The 18,143-nt window shown below is 45.5% G+C and overlaps 1 protein-coding gene across 2 annotated transcripts in view; it reads right to left on the bottom strand.

The window, feature by feature from the left end:
* The window catches only part of Pu (GTP cyclohydrolase punch), a 113,102-nt gene that overhangs the window by 51,362 nt on the left and 43,597 nt on the right, over nt 1–18,143 (bottom strand). For both annotated transcript variants that reach the window (XM_070089751.1, XM_070089752.1), the window contains exon 3: nt 1,041–1,250. In XM_070089751.1, the coding sequence (XP_069945852.1) occupies nt 1,041–1,250 (210 nt within the window). The remainder of the gene's footprint in view (nt 1–1,040; nt 1,251–18,143) is intronic.

The raw sequence follows: 18,143 nt of genomic DNA, 5'->3' as shown, positions 1-18,143 counted from the left end.
TAAGATCCCAAGAAGTTGCAGTGTCTGAACCATTCATCTACAAACCTGTCAGACACTGCAACGTCTTGGGATCTTAATACTTGGGAATTCTTCGCTTGCCTAATTCTTGGGCACGACCTACTTCCACATTGAACAAATGTTACACTACCTATGACTGCTGCACCTCTCCTACCAACGGTTTATAAGCTCCTTCTCTGCACATATGCCGTATTCTATACAAGATTGATGGACTGACCACATCGACTCAAGGTTGAGGGACTGATTACCTCATTCTCCTCCTGTTCTTCAAGATTCTCCTTTGTATGGACTGATGAAGCCACTGTGTGGCGAAACGTTTCCTCAATAAAGATACCCAAGAGTTGCACATGTGTCTAATTTATCATTTTTTTATTCTTTTGCTACCTTAACTTGTGTATTTTATCTTGTCAATTTAAATCTAGTTATACTCTAATTCTTGTAAACAACTTATATAACACTTTAGTGCAATTGCAATTGAGAGTCTTGTGCCTGGTGGTTCACACTTACACTCACTCACCCATTTGACAATAAACAGAAATATTAATCTCAATCTTAAAATAATGAATCCTAACTAGTCATAAGTTGGCCTGTGAGACTCCAATACTGAAACTATGTACTATGCCAAAACAAAAGCATTCACATTGCTAAACTCACAAACTAGTATTTAGTCACTTAGCCATAATACCAACTTACCTCATAATTTGTAATATTTTAAATTTAAGAATTAAACTAAGTCTGCCCGAAATGCCTAGCCATGCTAGGTGTTCTAGTGGTACACTCTGTAATTATTATTTTACTACATGTAAACCACACAATAACCAAATTCTGTAAACTCAGCATTGTAATCCTTATAGAGAATAAACTTTGAATTGAATTTAATTTAATTGAATTGACAGCTTCAGTAGTCTGGTCGTAGACCTAAATGGCTTCCACCTTCCATATGTTCTTGTTTATATTGACAGCATTTGAATACAGAATTTGCTTTATACTTTAATCTGGTCGTCAGACCTAATATCACTTACCGTCGATGGTCTGGTCGTAGCCTTTAGTGAAGTACAGCATGGCCTTGGCAGCCCTGACAGGGGTCTTGAGAAGGCCCTCCCTCTCAGGGTTCTCGCCCAGACCCTTGAGGAGAGAGCGGTAGCTATTAGCCAGCTCTGGGATGATGTCCTCACGGGTGGGTGGCTTGTGGTCCAGCTCAAGGTCGAAATGGAAGGGACACTTCTCGTGACCTGTGTGAGAAACATTAACTGTTAACACATGAGACAGGAACAGGCCCGGTGGCCTGGTGGCTAAAGCTCCCGCTTCACACACGGAGGGCCCGGGTTCGATTCCCGGCGGGTGGAAACATTTCGACACGTTTCCTTACACCTGTTGTCCTGTTCACCTGGCAGCAAATAGATACCTGGGTGTTAGTCGACTGGTGTGGGTCGCATCCTGGGGGACAAGATTAACGATCCCAATGGAAATAAGTTAGACATCCCTCGATGACGCACTGACTTTCTTGGGTTATCCTGGGTGGCTAACCCTCCTGGGTTAAAAATCCAAACGAAATCTTATCTATCTTGCTAAACATTAGTAAGAAGGCAAGTGACTACTGGGCACAACTTGAGGACAATGGACACGAATGTATTCACTTTTTGCAAATGTTTTAGTCCAAGAAGGGAATTATTATTATTATTATAATCAAGGGGGAAGCACTAAACCCGTAGGATTATACAGCGCCTATGGGGGGATGGAAGGCATTCAGGCTTAATTCAGGGAACTGGAGCACAGATCCAATTCCTTAGATCAAGAGCCCCTCACCAGCGTCAAGGAGCCTTCCTTGAGGGGTCCAAGAAGGGAAACTTTTTCAATGAAGGTGCTCTAAGTAAATGCATGGGTGAATATTTAACCTCGTAGCATAATAAATTCATTAAAATACATCTCAACACTATGTAAAAGTCCTCTCATCGTTCTGTCTCCTCATCGTTCTGTCTCCTCATCGTTCTGTCTCCTCATCGTTCTGTCTCCTCATCGTTCTGTCTCCTCATCGTTCTGTCTCCCTCAACAGCAAGCTCTGCCCCAGTCCATGAAATTTTTCTTTGGACTGGCAAAGAATTTCAATTGACTGGTTGCATCTGAAATTCTGCTTCATGTTGATAGCTTATAATTTTCATTTGTAAGTTTTGCCAAGGTCCCAGAGAAGAAAGTAGTGTCAGAACTTTAGGAGAGTCACCCAGGAAGCAAGGGGAGAGAGATGCAAGATGCTGTATGATAACATCAGCAGGAGGAAGGAGAGTGGACTTCAGCTTATGAAACAAGTACCAACAGGTGCACAGACCACCAGGCTACACCTGTATTCGTAATAACTAGGTATGGTAAAAAATTACAAAATAAAGAGTCGCAATAAGGGCAAAACGTCCACCAATATTATGACTACCACTCCATCTTTTCCTCGCCGCCCACGGTATTGTTTATAGGTCTTATCTATCTTCCTCGCCCGCAGGTTTAAGAAGCACCCAAATAAATAAATCTTGGAAAGGCCGCATGACAGACAATCAGCACTCGAGAACTGGTTGTGTGTACACAGCGTATCATAACAGCCAGGTTGTTACTGGTGGCGTGCCTCAGGGCTCACCCCTGGCATCGATTTTCTTCTTCATATACGTCAATAAGATCTGTAATAGTGCTGACAAACGAGGGGAAAGGAGTAAGAAGGAAATTCTTACATTTATGAGAGAGTGAGAGTGTTATAGTGACCATTGTTGTAATGACTTGAGCAGTCACCTTGCAACAGAATGGCACTAACTTCCTAGAAAATAACACAGAATCACTCTCAAGAGTTACCATGGTCACTCAGTTACCGTGGTTACTCAGTTACCACGGTCACTCACTTACCATGGTTACTCAGTTACCATGGTTACTCAGTTACCACGGTCACTCAGTTACCATGGTTACTCAGTTACCATGGTTACTCAGTTACCATGGTCGCTCAGATACCATGGTCACTCAGTTACCACGGTAACTCAGTTACCACGGTAACTCAGTTACCAAAGTCGCTCGGAAGAGTTACCATGGTCACTCAGTTACCACGGTCACTCGGAAGAGTTACTATGGTTACTCAGTTACCATGGTCACTCATTAACCACGGTCACTCGGAAGAGTTACCATGGTCACTCAGAAGAGCTACCATGGTCACTTAGTTACTACGGTCACTCAGAAGAGTTACCATGGTCACTCAGTTACCATGGTCACTCAGAAGAGTTACCATGGTCACTCAGAAGAGTTACCATGGCCACTCAGTTACCACAGTCACTCAGAAGAGTTACCATGGTTACTCAGCTACCATGGTCACTCAGTTACCACGGTCACTCAGTTACAACGTCACTCGGAAGAGTTACCATGGTCACTCAGTTACAACGTCACTCGGAAGAGTTACCATGGTCACTCAGTTACCATGGTCACTCAGAAGAGTTACCATGGTCACTCAGTTACCATGGTCACTCAGAAGAGTTACCATAGTCACTCAGTTACCACGTTCACTCAGAAGAGTTACCATGGTCACTAAGAAGAGTTACCATGGTCACTCAGTTACCACGGTCACTCAGAAGAGTTACCATGGTCACTCAGTTACCACGGCCACTCAGAAGAGTTACCATGGTCAGTCAGAAGAGTTACCATGGTCACTCAGAAGAGCTACCATGGTCACTTAGTTACTACGGTCACTCAGAAGAGTTACCATGGTCACTCAGTTACCATGGTCACTCAGAAGAGTTACCATGGTCACTCAGAAGAGTTACCATGGCCACTCAGTTACCACAGTCACTCAGAAGAGTTACCATGGTTACTCAGCTACCATGGTCACTCAGTTACCACGGTCACTCAGTTACAACGTCACTCGGAAGAGTTACCATGGTCACTCAGTTACAACGTCACTCGGAAGAGTTACCATGGTCACTCAGTTACCATGGTCACTCAGAAGAGTTACCATGGTCACTCAGCTACCATGGTCACTTAGTTACCACGGTCACTCGGAAGAGTTACCATGGTCACTCAGTTACCATGGTCACTCAGTTACCACGGCCACTCAGAAGAGTTACCATGGTCAGTCAGAAGAGTTACCACGGTCACTCAGTTACCACGGTCACTCAGAAGAGTTACCATGGTCACTCAGTTACCACGGTCACTCAGAAGAGTTACCATGGTTACTCAGTTACCACGGTCACTCAGAAGAGTTACCATGGTCACTAAGAAGAGTTACCATGGTTACTTAGTTACCACGGTCACTCAGAAGAGTTACCATGGTCACTAAGAAGAGTTACCATGGTCACTCAGTTACCACGGCCACTCAGAGGAGTTACCATGGTCAGTCAGAAGAGTTACCACGGTCACTCAGTTGCCACGGTCACTCAGAAGAGTTACCATGGTCACTCAGTTACCACGGTCACTCAGAAGAGTTACCATGGTTACTCAGCTACCATGGTCACTCAGTTACCACGGTCACTCGGAAGAGTTACCATGGTCACTCAGTTACCATGGTCACTCAGTTACCATGGTCACTCAGTTACCACAGTCACTCAGAAGAGTTGCCATGGTCACTCGGAAGAGTTACCATGGTTACTCAGTTACCATGGTCACTCAGTTTTCACGGTCACTCGGAAGAGTTACCATGGTTACTCAGTTACCATGGTCACTCAGTTTTCACGGTCACTAGGAAGAGTTACCATGGTCACTCAGTTTTCACGGTCACTAGGAAGTTACCATGGATACTCAGCTACCATGGTCACTCAGTTACCATGGTTACTCAGCTACCATGGTCACTCAGTTACCACGGTCACTCGGAAGAGTTACCATGGTTACTCAGCTACCATGGTCGCTCGGAAGAGTTACCATGGTCATTCAGTTACCACAGTAACTCGGAAGAGTTACCATGGTCACTCATTTACCACGGTCACTGAGAAGAGTTACCATGGTTACTCAGCTACCATGGTCACTCAGTTACCACGGTCACTCAGAACAGTTATCATGGTTACTCAGCTACCATGGTCACTCGGAAGAGTTACCATGGTCGCTCAGGTACCACTGTCACTCAGAATAGTTACCATGGTTACTCAGGTACCATGGTCACTCAGTTACCACGGTCACTAAGAAGAGTTACCATGGTTACTCAGTTACCATGGTCACTCAGTTTTCACGGTCACTCGGAAGAGTTACCATGGCTACTCAGTTACCATGGTCACTCAGTTTTCACGGTCACTAGGAAGAGTTACCATGGTCACTCAGTTTTCACGGTCACTAGGAAGTTACCATGGTTACTCAGCTACCATGGTCACTCAGTTACCATGGTTACTCAGCTACCATGGTCACTCAGTTACCACGGTCACTCGGAAGAGTTACCATGGTTACTCAGCTACCATGGTCACTCGGAAGTGTTACCATGGTCATTCAGTTACCACAGTAACTCGGAAGAGTTACCATGGTCGCTCAGGTACCACTGTCACTCAGAATAGTTACCATGGTTACTCAGCTACCATGGTCACTCAGTTACCACGGTCACTAAGAAGAGTTACCATGGTTACTCAGCTACCATGGTCACTCAGGAGGGTTATCATGGTGGTGTTCTATTCCAACAGCTTCCAACATGATATAATGTGTAGAAGACGTCAGACAGACGACTACGTAGTCTTATAGCCCTCGTAGCCACTCTAAGAGGGCTATTAAGACTACCAACAACTAAGAATGCTTTCATAACAAAACAAGATTATCATCCCAAAACATCAACAACAAGAAACAATCACCCAACACAAACGCCATCAAAAATAACAAGAATCAATTAAACGGTGACCTTATAAACCCCAAAAGACTCGCTTCAAGTTCTCCGAGGTTCCTACAGGCACCTCGGTAACTATCAAAACCATGGCGAAGGCGAATAAACCAAAGCCGATTACAAACTGCTTAAATGTGTTCCTGAGTCAGGGTACGTCACAAGGTGCACACCGGAGGGTGAAGGTGGAGCGGCAGGAGCACCAGCAGACAGGTACCTGTGAGCGAGATGTGCGTTATCTTGAGCCCCAGTCGACAGATTCCTCTCAAAAGTGGCGGAAGGAAGAGCTTGCCAGGACTGTAAGCAACTGGACGAACATAGTACACGATGGAGGAAGCCTGAGTGCAATCCCAGAGTACAAAATAGAAATACTGTGCACTCTGGGATTGCACTCAGACTTCTGCCAGTGTGTGCTATATTTGTACAGTTGCTTGCAGTCCTGGCAGGCTCCTCCTGCAAGGACTAAATATTTATATCAATGCTCCTTCAAGGTTTCCCTGTCTCCTCATATGTTCATTTCCCCCCCTATAATCTTCCTTGTTCATAATTATTACCGCATTTGCTTTGTCTGCTTTCGTAGGTGAAGTCCAGGATCTTTCCTTAATTCATGGTAAAGCTTAACAAATCTTCGTTGTAGAGGTCTGACCTTTGCTCACAACTCTACAACAGAATTGTCATCTAAGATTTGTTAAGTTATACCATGAATTAAAGGGAAGATCCTGGACTTCACTTTACGAAAGCAGACAAAGCAAGTGCAACAGTAATTATGAACAAGGAAGATTACAGGGGGAAATACCATACTAGAAAACAGGGAAACTGACGTACCCCTTAACAGTGATTGCTAGTATAGAGGTGAAGGAGCTTTATGGATAGTACAGTGGATAGTCTTAAAAAGTTGATAGTAGCAGGCAGATGGCAGCAGCTAGAAGGCCGCAGGCAGCAGCTACACTGCAAGTCATACATTAACAAGTTGCCAGCAGCCACACTGTATGCTGGACTGGCAGGTTGATACCCACGCTGTATGCTGGACGGGCAGGTTGATACCCACACTGTATGCTGGACGGGCAGGTTGATACCCACACTGTATGCTTGACGGGCAGGTTGATACCCACACTGTATGCTTAACGGGCAGGTTGATACCCACACTGTATGCTTGACGGGCAGGTTGATACCCACACTGTATGCTTGACGGGCAGGTTGATACCCACACTGTATGCTTGACGGGCAGGTTGATACCCACACTGTATGCTGGACGGGCAGGTTGATACCCACACTGTATGCTTAACGGGCAGGTTGATACCCACACTGTATGCTTGACGGGCAGGTTGATACCCACACTGTATGCTTGACGGGCAGGTTGATACCCACACTTTGCTGGACGGGCAGGTTGATACCCACACTTTGCTGGACGGGCAGGTTGATACCCACACTGTATGCTGGACGGGCAGGTTGATACCCACACTGTATGCTGGACGGGCAGGTTAATACCCACACTGTATGCTGGACGGGCAGGTTGATACCCACACTGTATGCTGGACGGGCAGGTTGATACCCACACTGTATGCTGGACGGGCAGGTTGATACCCACACTGTATGCTGGACGGGCAGGTTGATACCCACACTGTATGCTGGACGGGCAGGTTGATACCCACACTGTATGCTGGAGTGGCAGGTTGATACCCACACTGTATGCTGGACGGGCAGGTTGATACCCACACTGTATGCTGGACGGGCAGGTTGATACCCACACTGTATGCTGGACTGGCAGGTTGATACCCACACTGTATGCTGGACTGGCAGGTTGATACCCACACTGTATGCTGGACGTGCAGGTTGATACCCACACTGTATGCTGGACGGGCAGGTTGATACCCACACTGTATGCTGGACGGGCAGGTTGATACCCACACTGTATGCTTGACGGGCAGGTTGATACCCACACTGTATGCTTGACGGGCAGGTTGATACCCACACTGTATGCTTGACGGGCAGGTTGATACCCACACTTTGTTGGACGGGCAGGTTGATACCCACACTGTATGCTGGACGGGCAGTTTGATACCCACAATGTTAAGAGACTGGCACAGTTCAAGACACTGAGGAGACGTTTCGCCAAGTGGCTTCTTCAGGTGTAATCTAGAGAAAGCAGTGAGGGCGAAATGTTGTTGCAGTGTCTGGAACCGTGCACACACGTCTTGAGTTAGACAGTGTGCCTTGATGGTCAGTGTGCCTTGATGGTCAGTGTGCCTTGATGGTCAGTGTGCCTTGATGGTCAGTGTGCCTTGATGGTCAGTGTGCCTTGATGGTCAGAGTACCTGGATGGTCAGAGTACCTGGATGGTCAAAGTACCTGGATGGTCAGAGTACTTGGAGAATGGGAAACCATAAGGTTCAACCCAAGAAAGGAGACTGAAACTTCAGTTCCCTGGATGAAAAGCCCGGCACCGGCATCAAGGACACACCAACACCTTCAAGAATTGACAAAACATCGACTTTTTTTAGCACCAGAGGCTGGAGAGCCAGAAGCAGGAAGCCAGAAATTCTTTTTGTGATATGGGTTTTTCGTCCTGAAGGACATGTCTACCACTAATTCCCCCCACTTCCCCACCTTCCCCCACTTCCCCATGTCTCCGTTCAAAGGGGAGGAGGGATGCCTTGATGTCGATGGTAGGGATTTTAAGCCTAGAAATCATTATTATTATTATTATTATTATTATTATCAAAAAGAAGCGCTAAGCGCCTGGAAATTAGACTTACCTGTCCTTAACAGTATCCATCCTGACTGCCTCTCGTTCCACAGGCGTTGTATGATTCCCGCGGGTTTAGCGCTTCCATGTGTTTATATTGCGACAGTATCTTTAGTTATGACATATATTAGAATAACTTCAATATTTAGACCAAGAAACCCTGAAGTTCGAATCCCGTCTCAGAGAAAACTTAAGATGTTTAAGTTCCTAAACTTGGTGTTAGTTCCCTGGCACCGCCCCTTCCTGCTTCTCCGTGGCTAGTTAACAGTCCTAGTGGGACCGAAACGTCGTCATCAGTTTCAGTCTTTTATGTGCGGGTTATTTGTGTATTGTTTCGGGTTAGGTTGGGTAAGACTTGCCAGGAAACAGAACAAGTGTTTGTTACCTGACGGGGGATCTTTGTTACATGATGTGTTAGTTACGGTATTGTGACTTGATTCTTCACCCCCACACCTGCTGCTCGTGCTTATCTGCATACTGATTAGGTATCTAGGTACTCAACAAAATGAAACTGAGGAACTCTGTGACCAAGTCCACACTCTGATGGACTTTTATTCCGTGTTCTTGGTAAAATGTTGGGCGTGTGTGTGTGTGTGTGTGTGTGTGTGTGTGTGTGTGTGTGTGTGAGGGAGGGAGGAGGTCCTCAGTCAACAGTTTCCTGTCTTACACAGTTTCTCCATTAAGTGGCTGGTGGTTTCTGCCGTGCTCCCTCTCAGCTCTAAGCTCTCTCCACTCACCCTCAATAATAATAATAATCTTTATTTCTACAAGTACATGGTATAACTTACAAAGACCATAGCTGACATCAGTGACATACTACTGTATAGAAAGCTGCTTGTTATGCAGAGCATTTCAAGCAAATTAGGTCAGTTTTGTCCCAGGATGCGACCCACACCAGTCCACTAACACCCAGGTACCCGTTTTACCGATGAGTGAACAGGGACAGCAGGTGTCTTAAAGAAATACGCCCTAATGTTTCCACCCGTACCGCGATTGAACCACGGACCTCAGTGTGTGAGCTGAGGGAGCTACCAATCCAGATGAGGGACACCACAATTCACTCTCTCCTTACTCTGCTTGTTTGAGTTCCATTTAGATTGTATTGGCCTAGTGTATGGTTGGAGTTGGTCTCTAGATGTGGGGCCTCGAATATTGACCAAAGATTCTAAATACTGGTTACATGTGGTCTGTAGTTTTTATAGGAACATAGTTCTGTACCTCCCCCCCCCCGTGTGTGTGTGTGTGTGTGTGTGTGTGTGTGTGTGTGTGTGTGTGTGTGTGTACACCCCCCATCCTCCACATCCCCAGCATAGAACCTGTCTAACAAGCTGGTAACCTTCAGTGTGGTGGAGAACAGGATGGTAAACCAGTGATGGTAGGATTAGTAAGAGGGGGACGATAAGAGGAATGAAGGAGGAGGAGAGGGTAAAGGAAGAAGGAGTGCAGATTAGCAGGAGGAGAAGGCAGGGGAAATCCCAAGACACTTTAACTAAACGTCACCACCTGCCATCCCAGCCAGCTGGCACCACCACCACTGCAGCCAGACACTCGTCACCACCTGCCATCCCAGCCAGCTGGCACCACCAACACTGCAGCCAGACATCCGTCACCACCTGCCAACTCAGCCAGCTGGCACCACCATCACCACCGCAGCCAGACACTCGTCACAACCTGCCATCCCAGCCAGCTGGCACTACCACCACTACAGCTGATCCCCCCTCCCCCCACACCACCCCCTCCCCCCACCCCACCCCTCCCTCACTTTCTTAACATCTTAACCAAACATTAAAAAAATCAGCCGGCTACTCAAAGCTGGAAGTACACACAGAGTTGACTGTCATCAACTATCCACTTGCTACAGTGGTGATCAGTTTACCTCACTACAGTGGTGATCAGTTTACCTCACTACAGTGGTGATCAGTTTACCTCACTACAGTGGTGATCAGTTTACCCCACAGCAGTTATCGTAAACCAAGAAAACTCTTTTGTGAGCGGTTTATATTCCACACGATATATTTTGACTTGTCCAGTGACGAAACAAGAGGAAATGTGAACGAAAGGGAGAATATCCCTGCTATTTATGCCGAGAGTGCCGGTGGGTTGTAAGGCAAGCGCCCAGTGGCACTCAGGTGACTACTTACTAGTAGTAGTTTGGGATAGTTCCAGAGTGCCTTAACTATCCCCACTCGATGGATAGATTGTATATCAGGATGGAGAGAGAGAACCATGGCGTTGTTGAAGGCAAGTTACCCTCACGTTGTTGCTGCTACAGTTGTCACAGGCAGGAAATGGCAGAAATCGTACACCAAATCCAGTCATTCCTGGAGTGGAACCACAGTCGATGGCCTCCACTCCAAACCAACAGATACAGATACTAATGCCGGAAAAAAAATTCCCCCCCCCAGTACCAACAATACCACCAGTCCGATAACATTCTTCTTTGCAAATATACAGGGTCTAAAGCCAGCAACAAACAACAAAATACCTTTCATCCGTGGACTGCTTGCAGAGGCAAAGGCAATGTTCGCGGCTTTCACTGAGACCCACATAAAGGATCACTTGGACAACGAAATATGGATCCCAGGTTACAACCTATACAGATGTGACAGAGTGAACAGGCATAAGGGGGGGGGGTTGGGCTGTACATTGCAGAGTCACTTGTTTGCACAGAACTGCTTAATGCCTCAAATGATGTAGTGGAAGTTTTAGCAGTAAAGGTCGAGAACCAAAACCTAGTCATTGTGGTAGTCTACAAGCCTCCGGATGCAACATCCCAGAAATTCCAGGAACAGCTGTTAAAAATTGACCACTGTCTGGAAAATCTTCCAGCTCCTGCACCCAACATCTTGCTCCTGGGGGATTTCAACTTAAGGCACCTAAAATGGAGGAATATAGCAAATAATATTATTGCAGTAATAACACCAGGAGGCAGCTCTGATGAAAACTCACACTCACACGAGCTTTTAAATCTCTGCACAAAATTCAATTTAAACCAGCAAATAATAGAGCCTACTAGACTGGAGAATACACTAGACCTCATCTTCACTAACAATGATGATCTGATAAGAAATGTCACCATATCAAAAACAATATACTCAGATCACAACATAATTGAGGTTTAGACATGTATGCGTGGAGCCCCAGACCGACATAATGAGACTAGTCACGAAGGAGCATTCACCAAATTCAACTTCAATAACAAAAACATAAAGTGGGACCAAGTAAACCAAGTCCTAACCAATATAAGCTGGGAAGATATACTAAGCAACACAGACCCCAACTTATGCCTAGAACAGATTAACTTGGTGGCACTCGATGTATGCACAAGGCTTATTCCTCTAAGAAAAAGGAGGAGTAGATGTAAAATAGAAAGAGACAGGCGCTTCCTTTACAGGCTACGGAAAAGAATAACAGAGCGGCTAAAAGAGGTCAATATATCTGAAATGCGTAGGGAGACACTGGTCAGAGAAATAGCAAGCATCGAACTTAAGTTAAAGGAATCTTATAGGAGTCAGGAATCGCGGGAAGAACTAAAAGCCATAAATGAAATCGAAAGAAACCCAAAGTATTTCTTCTCCTATGCCAAATCAAAGTCGAGAACAACGTCCAGTATTGGCCGCCTACTTAAACAAGATGGGTCCTACACAGATGACAGCAAGGAAATGAGTGAGCTACTCAAGTCCCAATATGACTCAGTTTTTAGCAAGCCGCTAACCAGACTGAGAGTCGAAGATCAAAAAGAATTTTTTATGAGAGAGCCACAGAATTTGGTTAACACAAGCCTATCCGATGTTATCCTGACGCCAAATGACTTCGAACAGGCGATAAATGACATGCCCATGCACTCTGCCCCAGGGCCAGACTCGTGGAACTCCGTGTTCATCAAGAACTGCAAGAAGCCCCTATCACGAGCATTTTCCATTCTATGGAGAGGGAGCATGGACACGGGGGTTGTCCCACAGTTACTAAAAACAACAGACATAGCCCCACTCCACAAAGGGGGCAGTAAAGCAACAGCAAAGAACTACAGACCGATAGCACTAACATCCCATATCATAAAAATCTTTGAAAGGGTCCTAAGAAGCAAGATCACCACCCATCTAGAAACCCATCAGTTACACAACCCAGGGCAACATGGGTTTAGAACAGGTCGCTCCTGTCTGTCTCAACTATTGGATCACTACGACAAGGTCCTAAATGCACTAGAAGACAAAAAGAATGCAGATGTAATATATACAGACTTTGCAAAAGCCTTCGACAAGTGTGACCATGGCGTAATAGCGCACAAAATGCGTGCTAAAGGAATAACAGGAAAAGTCGGTCGATGGATCTATAATTTCCTCACTAACAGAACACAGAGAGTAGTCGTCAACAGAGTAAAGTCCGAGGCAGCTACGGTGAAAAGCTCTGTTCCACAAGGCACAGTACTCGCTCCCATCTTGTTCCTCATCCTCATATCCGACATAGACAAGGATGTCAGCCACAGCACCGTGTCTTCCTTTGCAGATGACACCCGAATCTGCATGACAGTGTCTTCCATTGCAGACACTGCAAGGCTCCAGGCGGACATCAACCAAATCTTTCAGTGGGCTGCAGAAAACAATATGAAGTTCAACGATGAGAAATTTCAATTACTCAGATATGGTAAACACGAGAAAATTAAATCTTCATCAGAGTACAAAACAAATTCTGGCCACAAAATAGAGCGAAACACCAACGTCAAAGACCTAGGAGTGATCATGTCGGAGGATCTCACCTTCAAGGATCATAACATTGTATCAATCGCATCTGCTAGAAAAATGACAGGATGGATAATGAGAACCTTCAAAACTACGGAGGCCAAGCCCATGATGACACTTTTCAGGTCACTTGTTCTATCTAGGCTGGAATATTGCTGCACACTAACATCACCTTTCAAGGCAGGTGAAATTGCTGACCTAGAAAATGTACAGAGAACCTTCACGGCGCGCATAACGGAGATAAAACACCTCAATTACTGGGAGCACTTGAGGTTCCTAAAACTGTATTCCCTGGAACGCAGGAGGGAGAGATACATGATTATATACACCTGGAAAATCCTAGAGGGACTAGTACCGAACTTGCACACGAAAATCACTCACTACGAAAGCTAAAGACTTGGCAGACGATGCAACATCCCCCCAATGAAAAGCAGGGGTGTCACTAGCACGTTAAGAGACCATACAATAAGTGTCAGGGGCCCGAGACTGTTCAACTGCCTCCCAGCATACATAAGGGGGATTACCAACAGACCCCTGGCAGTCTTCAAGCTGGCACTGGACAAGCACCTAAAGTCAGTTCCTGATCAGCCGGGCTGTGGCTCGTACGTTGGTTTGCGTGCAGCCAGCAGCAACAGCCTGGTTGATCAGGCTCTGATCCACCAGGAGGCCTGGTCACAGACCGGGCCGCGGGGGCGTTGACCCCCGGAACTCTCTCCAGGTAAACTCCAGGTAATCATTATAACAACAATCTGCGAGTGACATTAAAGACTTAACACCCAGAAGATAGTTCAGTAAGGTCGACAGTAGTGGTAATAAAGTGTTAGAACTAGACACAAGATCACTAGATGTGTTAGCACTGTGCTAGATTCCAAATTAACAGCCTGCAAAGTCAAGGTAAGTCGTAATGAACGACTGTCGTTGAATAGATAGAAGACCGGACGAGGACTCGAACCGCTGGTGCCACTGTTGAAACCAAATCAGAGTTGTTCCGACTCTGAAATCATCCTATTGTAACATCTGTGGGTGACAGCGTTGGGTCTGTTATATACAAGGACTACACTTCACATCCCTTATCTCTATTCTGTTCATTCATACAAACACATATATTAATATTAAAATTGCGTACAGATTCATAAACACATACGCATGTATACACTAATTTAAGAATGGTTTAAATCTGACTGGAGACGTGTGGTAGTCTAACCCAGAGGGGCATAAGTCACTTTATCTGGCTTGTTTATGTTGTTCTTGTGGGTAATTTACACATATATTACTATGTATGATAATTTATGTAAGTGAATTTATGTGTACCTGTACCTAAATAGACTTAATCTAGGTACACTAAGAGAAAACGCAATAAGTGTCCGGGGCCCAAGACTGTTGAACAGCCTCCCACCATCAATAAGAGGGATTATCAGTAGACCCCTGGTTGTATTCAAGAGGGAGCTGGGCAGATACCTAAAGTCGGTGCCGGATCAGCCGGGCTGTGGTTTGTACGTTGGATTGCGTGCGGCCAGCAGTAACAGCCTCGTTGATCAGGCCCTGATCCACCGGGAGGCCTGGTCGTGGACCGGGCCGCGGGGGCGTTGATCCCCGGAATATCCTCCAGGTAGACTCCAGATAGGCCTCTTACATCACCCAAGAATCAAAGTCAGATGCATCGTCCCCCACGCCAGTGCATCGTCCCCCACGCCAGTGCATCGTCCCCCACGCCAGTGCATTGTCGAGTTATATTGTTGACCATATACGAGGCAAGATGAAATTATCATACGAATGACCGCACAACGCGAGGATTCCCAGCATGAAACACCACCTGAATACTCAACACTGCCATGCAACACACAGACAACCGCAGGTGTGAGTTACGGGGACACCGTCCATTCAATACCTCAGCTTGGCTGGGGTTTTCAGATGCCTGGTTCTAGTCCCGTGAGTCAACACCCGGGTTATTTATATTCTATATCCGTATTTTTAATGTGTGTATTTGTATGTAACTTTTCGTATAACCACGGTGAAAATTAGTGATATTGCGAGAGGTTATGTCATCTCTCGTATTATCAAGGAACAGTCAGTGAGAATTAGTGAGAGAGATGTTGCAAGTATTTTCAATGATACTTTTTATTGTGGTTATATTCTATATTAAGATATTACCTTTGTGTGTGTGTGTGTGTGTGTGTGTGTGTGTGTGTGTGTGTGTGTGTGTGTGTGTTAGAACATACAAGAAATACAATATTCACGCAGAAAAATCAAATAGAAAGGGAAAAATGTTTGTAGACAATGTCAGAGTCAGGTTTCACTGGAGAAAGTGAATGGTGAGACAGAGAAAGTGTGTAATGAGTCAGACTCACTAGAGAAGGACTATTCACACTGATGGAAAAATATATATGTATCCTCTCCCTCTGTATATACGAGGAAAGACACTCCTCGGTGAATATACGCTGAAATATACATCCCTGGGAGAATATACACAGATACACATAGGTGTGTATACACAAAATATAAATACCGGTTATTATTTTTCTCAGGTGATCAATTTTATGCGAATAATTTGATATGTAAACTGGCGACCCCCAGACACAGCTGGAGCAAGTCTCAGCTACCCTGCAAGGTATGACTGTCGTTGATCCCATTGCCTGCACTCTCCTTGCTCTACCAATGGGTTACAATGCCACTATATTCACTCTCCTTGCTCTACCAATGGGTTACAATGCCACTATATTCACTCTCCTTGCTCTACCAATGGGTTACAATGCCACTATATTCACTCTCCTTGCTCTACCAATGGGTTACAATGCCACTATCTGCACTCTCTTCGCTGTACCAGTGGGTTACAATGTCACTGGTGGATTCTTGGGGAAATACCGAAATCTCAGTGTTAAAGCGGATGTAAACCCGGACCAGCGATAATAATGCCCATACTGCATTCTTCCTGGTCGTCACCAGGTGGCCTAGCACTCCTGAAGCTAACGCACTGTTTACAACGCTGTCCGTCCTGTGTCAGTTCCACACTGGGAGAGTACTGTATGACTTCCTCATATCCACCATCCTAGAAAACGTTTTCAACCTTTCTCTGAATGTGTCCCGTAGTTCGGTTGCTCGTGTACTCAGCTCACACACTGAGGTCCGTGATTCGATACCTGGTACGGGTTTAAACATTAGGACGTGTTTACTTAAGACACCTGCTGTCCCTGTTCGCCTATCAGTAAAATAAGTACCTGGGCGCTTGTCGAATGATGTGGGTCGCATCCTGGGGACAAAATTGACCTAATCTGCCTGAAATGCTGTGCATAATAAGAAGTATGTCACTGACGTTAGCTATGGTCTGTATACGTTGTACATGTACATGAAGAAATAAAATTATTATTATTATTATTATTATTATTATTATTATTATTATTATTATCACAGTGGGAGAAAGCCACTTTTCCAGTCAAATCAGGTGGACTTGGCATCAATACAGCCTCTCAGATCGCCCTGCCAACCATCTTGTCTTCTAATGGATCAAACAAGCTGAAGTGGCAAGCCAGTGGTACACTAGTGGCAAGCCAGTGGTACACTAGTGGCAAGCCAGTGGCACACCAGTGGTACTCGCATATGGGACATCCCTTCAGCAGAGACGAGACCTGCTGAAACTCAGTTGACAATCCAGCTGAGACAGTCCCACCGTGGAAAGTGGCTGCTGCAGCCATGCTAGCAGCTGCAGCCATGCTAGCAGCTGCAGCCATGCTAGCAGCTGCAGCCATGCTAGCAGCTGCAGCCAAGTTAGCAGCTGCAAACTCTGCAACTGAGATAACTTGATTTTTAGCCGTATCACTCGGAGATTACCAACTACAGTCCCCTCCAGTACCTGTGTAAGAAACTCCAGTACCTGTGTAAGAAACTCCAGTACCTGTGTAAGAAACTCCAGTACCTGTGTAAGAAACTCCAGTACCTGTGTAAGAAACTCCAGTACCTGTGTAAGAAACTCCAGTACCTGTGTAAGAAACTCCAGTGCCAGCTGGATGTCTTTAAGGAGAAGGATCGGGTAAAATATATTCGTGTCCTTAATGTCAACAACCTCTACCCCCTTCCTACCCAAAAAAATAAGAAGAAAAAAAAAACTTATGAAGGTAAGTCACTGACCAAGGCCGCTAATCCCTCTACTCTACAAATCAATTCTGAAAGTAATTTCTCCACTAAAAACTGGCCGTCACTGCCTGACCAGAGTGGTTAGAATTTACCAGCTGAACGATCTTAAATATTATGACACCCTTGTCTTTACTTTCCTACTCTCTCTCTCTTTCTCTCTCTCTCTCTCTCTCTACGTACCTTCACAAACAACATTTACCAACGTTAAGGGTCACTGACCTCATTTATAAAGAGGGTAATGGGCATTAATAATACATTTAGGACACTATTAACTATAGGGGTAATGCGTGGTCATGTCCCTGACTCAAATGCCTTCTTAAAATAATTTTCAGGCCCTCGTCCGGGGGAGTGAGCCCCCAAATGGCTATACTTATTTCCAGGGGCCTCAGCCCCCCCCCTTGGTTTGGTCTTAGACCAGACCTCATACACTACACGGCCACAATGATGAAGGAAGCCGCTACTCCTTTCTGATACATATTTTTTTTTTTTTTGGGGGGGGGGATTAGAGGAAAAAGTCACATGTGCAGCTACCGTGAGAGTTTACCGTGGCAACGTTTCGCTCTTCAGGAGTTTTCCCCGGTGCTGTACTGGTGAATGTCAGGCCATGAGCTAGATAAGTCAACGTCTGTATGAGAAATATTCCCCCCCCCCCTAGTAATGATCACAGTATCACCGTGTACATCACCGTGTCACTGTACATCACTGT

Source organism: Cherax quadricarinatus, chromosome 29 (genome assembly GCF_038502225.1).
Source record: "Cherax quadricarinatus isolate ZL_2023a chromosome 29, ASM3850222v1, whole genome shotgun sequence".
Taxonomy (NCBI): domain Eukaryota; kingdom Metazoa; phylum Arthropoda; class Malacostraca; order Decapoda; family Parastacidae; genus Cherax; species Cherax quadricarinatus.
Note: the sequence above shows the minus strand (reverse complement) of the source record. Positions and strands in the feature narration are given on the sequence as shown.